Source organism: Nymphaea colorata, chromosome 9 (assembly GCF_008831285.2).
Source record: "Nymphaea colorata isolate Beijing-Zhang1983 chromosome 9, ASM883128v2, whole genome shotgun sequence".
Classification (NCBI taxonomy): Eukaryota; Viridiplantae; Streptophyta; class Magnoliopsida; order Nymphaeales; family Nymphaeaceae; genus Nymphaea; species Nymphaea colorata.
In genome coordinates, this window is record NC_045146.1 from 4,272,440 (window position 1) to 4,278,473 (window position 6,034).

Below are 6,034 nucleotides of genomic sequence, written 5' to 3' on the forward strand. Positions count from 1 at the left end.
CTTTTGTTCAGAAAGTTTTTGGGTGGTTATGAAACTTCAGGTGGAGCTTTATTGATAGGTATAATTATTTTACCGTTAAAAGGACACGTATTTTCCCCTTTTCATTTTTTCTCCTCTCAAGCCTCTCAGCCACAACAGCTTGCCCACCGCCATCTCCGTTACTAAATAGCCAGCATTCTAATGCTGGGTATTTAGTTTCAGGTATTCAAACGCAACCTTAGGAAATGTTAACCATTGCTGACATTCAAAGTGTTAGCAATTCCTGTCACATGGTTTAAAAACAAGTCTATACTGATGCAGACAATCGTCAGCAAATCCTTCTTACATGTGATGCTTTCAATCTCACATCACAACATGCTTAGCTTTTATTGACGTCAGTAAGAGTTGACATTTATTGACAATTCGACATACGTCAATATATGTATATTATATCCGAAGATTTACGCTTCGCGTCAGTATATACTCAAACATTTTTCTCTCTTAGAATCACTAAAAATGAGCTCTTTTTAGTGCTTGTATTCTTAGTTATTTGATTAAATAAATTTGGGAAAGACCCTCCACATAGGGTTGCATTGTCAAGAAGGGTATCTGACTCTTGATTTATATATATATATATATGTATATATATATATATATAATGTGTGTGTGTGAGAGAGAGAGAGAGAGAGAGGTCTACAGAAGGTTTGGATTTTGGAGTTGTTGACAACAAAACCCAACAGCCATCCTACCGATCGAACAGCAACATCCTCGCAACTGTGACATTCTCCTGGTTTTCTACTTTAGGGGAGGAAAAAAAAAAAAAAGAGAACCACGAACAGCCTCCCCAACTTCTTAATTTCAGAAGGCCCAGCACGATTTGCGGTGACCAAAATCAGGAAGTGAGATGCTGTCGATCCAAGTGCAGCCATGTTTCGGAATAGGAAAAATGTTAACCTCAACAACCATGTGGAAGTTTTAACAGAGGCCAGGTAGACTCCAAATCATGAATCTTTAGCTATCTAAATATGGAATAATAAGAGAAAAAATGGGGAATTGATCATCATCAATGCAAGCCTTCTCTACAATAAAGGAAGTCCATTTTCTCCAAAACTCCGTTTGATCTCCAAACCTTTCTAGAACCATTAGCAACGTCCCCGTTGATATATTTTTCAGAGAGAGAGAGAGAGAGATTGAGAGAGAGAGGTGGACATGGTTTTCCACCTCCTCCAACTCGGATTTCGAAGAGAGCTTAAGGGAAGGCCATCTACTTAAGAAAAGACCTGCAGTAAATTAAACTTCTGTTCACCACCTGTTTTGTTCTCTCTCCTCTCCTCAGGGTGGGTGGGGGGAGAGAGAGAGAGAGAGAGAGAGAGAGAGAGAGAGAGAGAGAGAGAGAGAGAGAGAGAGAGTCCGTCCTGTTGAGAAGAAACTTCCAATAATTGATAGCAGACAGAATTCAAGAGAGAGAAACAATTGGGCAATAGCCATACACCATGCCAAGCAAGCTGAGGAAGGCATTGGACGCCGTGAAGGACCAGACGAGCATCGGCCTAGCGAAGGTGTCGAACGCCAACTATGCGGACCTCGACGTGGCCGTGCTAAAGGCAACCACCCACGAAGAGGTGCCCACCGACGACCGGTACGTGAACGAGGTGCTGCTGCTGAGCTGCACCTCCAGGGCCTACTCCAGCTACTGCGTCCAGGCGCTCTCTCGCCGCATCGCCCGCACCCGCAACTGGATCGTCGTCCTCAAGTCCCTCATGCTCGTCCTCCGCCTCCTCCAGGACGGCAGCCCTTCCTTCGCCACCGACATAATTGCCGCCATGAAGCGTCGCGGTTCCAGGATCCTCAACCTCTCCAACTTCCGCGACGACTCCACCTCCTCCAGCCCCTGGGACTACACCGCCTTCGTCCGCACCTTCGCCCTCTACCTCCACGAGCGCCTCGACTGCTCCCTCATGGGCAAGCTCCAGGGAAGGATGGTCACCAGCAGCAGGTGGCGCCGGCCTCCGCCGGCCAGCCTCAAGTCCATCAACGACATGAAGCCCGACGCTGTGGTCAACCAACTCTTGCATTGGCAGCGATTGCTCGACCGCGTAGTTGCCACCAGGCCCACCGGCCCCGCCAAGAACAACAGGTTGGTTTTGCATTTCAAATGGATTCCTTTTCGCCATATGTTGGCAGTGTACTTCTCTTCATCTCTTCATCTCTTCATCTGAAGTTTGAATTGCACAACCATTCGAGTAAATGTCCTTAAGTCATGCCTGTTTGACAATAGAAATAATTTGTTACTGTTTTATAAATTTGGGATAGAGAATAGAGCAGATTCATAAAACACTATAATAAAATGTTTCTTGAATATATCCTAAATTTTGTAATAGATTTATGGAACAATAAAAACAAACTGTTCCCATTGCCCAACTGCCCCTAAGCAGCTAAAAGGCTCATATTAAAATACCACATTTCCTACTCTATCCCATAATGCACAAGGCTAAATTGCGTAAGAAAATCAACCTGCAGGATATTTAGATATTGCACCTTGCAAGGACACTAATTAGACATGTGAAGTCACTACAACCATGAAATGTCTAGAAAAGGTAAAATGCACTTGAACACGAGATCGAGTTGCATGCACCGGGGTGGTGGTGGGCACTCAATTTTCCCCCAAAAATGAAAGGGGAGTTGGGTTACTTTGGTTGTGAACTTTTATGTTTTCACTATCTTTTTTAATCTTCGTAAATCGTAGACTCAAGAGGTCGCGTTTGTAAGAATTTAAAGACCAACATATTTAGTTTTTCTAATACGTAACCTGTTACATGTGCGCGTAAAGATAGCATGAATCGTGAAAATTTCTCCACTCATCATGAAGTTTACATACGTTAGCTAGTTAGTTCCACTACTGCATGCATGCATGGACAAACATAGATAGAAATGAAACTAAAACAGAGCAAACGATGCGAGTATAAGACCGAATAAAACAGACTTACGATATATATATATATATATATCTATATATATATATATATATCTATATATATATTGAAGACCACATTATGTCTTCCTATTACATCAATCTACATTAACTTGTAGCAAAATCAGTTTTTCTTCTTGAATTGTTTCAAACGATCTTCTAATCCTCTAGTACATTGCAGCTAATAATATGCTAGGAAATTTGCATTTTGGTTTTCATAGAAACAGCCTCGCATCCCATCTGAAGATTACCTTGAACAAGACAGCTTTTTGTTTTCCATCTTTAGGTTGGTTCAGATCTCACTGTACTCTGTGGTCTCCGAGAGCTTCGCCCTGTACAATGACATATCAGACGCTCTAACCATGCTGCAGAACAGTTATTTCGAACTGCCTCATCCAGTCTGTCAAGATGCATTTTACATTTTCAACAGGGCAACTCGGCAATTCGACGAGCTTGCTGCCTTCTATCAAATGTGCAAGAGCATAGGAGTGGGAAGGACTTCTGAGTACCCATATGTGCAGAAGATCTCAGAAACAACTCTTATGAATTTGAAGGAATTCATAATGGACATAAGCAGCTGGTCTTCCTTCTCCTCCCCACGAACTCTATCTTCCTCAGAGCAGTCATTACCGGCATCACCAACGGTGACCAAAAAAGGTCAAGAAGGAAGAATGGAGGAAACAGTTGGCTGTGAGGCGCAGGTTCTGAAGAATGAAGGGGATGGGAGATTGTCCGGTGCAGGGGACAATGACACATCATGTCAAACGGCTATAGTAGTGCAAGAACAGCAGCAGCAACAACAACAACACAGTTTTTCACAAGAACACATTGGATGGGAAATAGCTTTGCTAGAGAGTGCTAGCAACATGTCCAAAGATACCAACTATAAAATGGCTAACGGGTTCGATGCATTTATTCTCGACAGTCTATATGATCATGCTCTCATGTATAGAGACCAACACCAAAGCCACTACAACTATAACTACAACTACAATCCCTTCTTGTGCAGCCATGGAAGTGAAAGCAGCATGCTGATGCAAACAAACTCATCCTTTCTCTCACTGCCTTCTTCTACTCATCCACCAACATTTTCAGTACAAAAGGTTAGTAATTACAGTAACCAATCTAATTACACGCTGGGAACAGACCCTTTTGCTGTGTCAGTATCTGTCAGTCCTCCTGCATATGTGCAAATGTCTGATATGGCGGTGAAGCAGAAGCTCATGGTTCAGGAGCAACAACTTTGGATGCAGTACCAGAATGAGATCATTAGGAGGCACACTATCAAGTGAAAACTGAATAGCTCCAATGGATAAAAAAAAAATTGGCTACCTCATGACTGTACATTTGGTTAGTGGGAAGTGCTATGATTTCAAGTTGAGTGTTTGAGGAGCTGGATCAATCAGATCAAAGTTCGTTTTTGCAACTGGTGAAGTTTGAACTGTTGGCTATTCGTGTCTTTAGCTGTCCATTGTCATGAAAATATTGTCAAGCTCATGGAAATTGCAGCAAGTAGGTAGGGGTCAAATTTGTAACTTGTAGGGTATCTTTTCTCAAGTCATGTTCTCTCTCTCTCTCTCTCTCTCTCTCTCTCTCTCTTTCTCTGTATTTGGGTAGACAACAATAGCAGCTGTTTTTTAATATAATACTATCACTTTATGCCTCAAGGATATTTAACAGCACCGTATATGCCGTATAATGGCATAATTTGAGTTTAGAAAACGTATTGGGAAAGTGTTTAAACTTTCCATGCAATGTTTCTATAATATGTAGTCCTAAAAACCATAATTTTGTTGCACATATTTTTTTTCTATGACAATGCAGAGCCCAAACTATCAAGCATTTACGAAGACACTATGAGTAAAGCTCAATGAATATGGATTCACAATGCCATTTTTCAAAATAACGTTTGTGTTTGCAAGTTGTGGATGCAGTTTCCGAGATTCAGAATTCTGTGCTTGATCAGTCTGGAAACCTGATGCCTGAATATGTTTCCTATGTTTAATGGAAACTTGGTCAGAGATGCTGGAACCATTTCAAACCATTGAATAGAAAACTTCTGATAGAATGCATCTCCCTCCCTTCTCTCTCTATTTATGCGTGACTTGTTGAGAGTGTTCACCTAATAAAACCCTTATCCACCTACGGACCATGGTCATCACGGTTGCGGTAGCAAAATGCAATCTGGGCAATGTAGTTCCAGGTGAGCAAGAGGATTATCTCACTATCTGGACAAGAGCCGAAGCCACTCTCCTTTTCCTTGCCCCCCGTGATCCATAATTGTGACGGTACTAATGATGAGATCACTGTGTGCTTCAATTTGCAAGTAGAACCCACCCCCGTTGCGGTACAAGGAGCATAGCCGGGTTTCAGATAGAGACATGCTTCCAGCTAACCTATTTGAGTTATGCCCCATGGGGCTAAGCCAGTCAATGTAATTGTTGTAGGATTTTATAACATGAAATTAAATGCATTATAGAAAATTGACTATATACAAAGATATATGTGAAGTATTCAGAATATATATTTCAGTCACTATTAAAGTTCAAGAGACTGTTCTCAAGAGGATGTTAATATTGCCAAAGGACGCAAATATCCTACACATAACAAAGCTGATCCTGTATTGCATGCTGTCAAAAGGAAAAGATAATCCAAAAAAATCCATTCTATGGGAAACACAATGGGTCGAACAGAACATGCAAAAGAAAGTAGAGGCTATTACCAAATTACTGTTGTAAATAATGAAATTCTTCTTGAAGTTGAATCAAAGTCATGTTACTACTTGTATTGTGGGGATGAATTAAAGGCCTGCAAGAATTTATGAGAAAAAAGAAAAAACCAATACCAGCCTATTTTTTCTTACCAAAGCAAAAAAAGAGTTCTAGAATGGCTGTCAGGTTTAGCTAGCTAATAACATGAACATATCATTCTACTTGGTTCTATAGGCAAAAGGATGTTATCTTACTACTTCTATTCAGTACGAAGAAAAATTCAAATAAACACAATGTTTACTTTGAGGAGACTGTTGGGTTCTTTTCAACTTACTTTGAGGTTTCTACGGCTATTGGTTGTTTAAGAAGTGTA

The 6,034-nt window shown here is 41.1% G+C and overlaps 1 protein-coding gene across 1 annotated transcript; it reads left to right on the plus strand.

Moving 5' to 3' along the window:
* The first annotated feature begins 1,155 nt into the window (after nucleotides 1–1,155).
* LOC116261095 (clathrin coat assembly protein AP180-like) lies at nucleotides 1,156–4,500 on the plus strand. The gene is made up of 2 exons (XM_031639703.2): nucleotides 1,156–2,116; nucleotides 3,237–4,500. The coding sequence occupies exons 1-2, from the start codon at nucleotides 1,473–1,475 to the stop codon at nucleotides 4,240–4,242; spliced, it is 1,650 nt and encodes a 549-aa protein (XP_031495563.1). The 5' UTR covers nucleotides 1,156–1,472; the 3' UTR covers nucleotides 4,243–4,500.
* Nucleotides 4,501–6,034: the final 1,534 nt, after the last annotated feature.

Bases quoted from the DNA above. Each gene is read 5' to 3' on its own strand.
- LOC116261095 (XM_031639703.2), top strand. From the start codon at position 1,473: ATGCCAAGCAAGCTGAGGAAGGCATTGGACGCCGTGAAGGACCAGACG. The intron at 2,117-3,236 runs GTTGGTTTTGCA...TTCCATCTTTAG, and splicing joins GGCCCCGCCAAGAACAACAG to GTTGGTTCAGATCTCACTGT.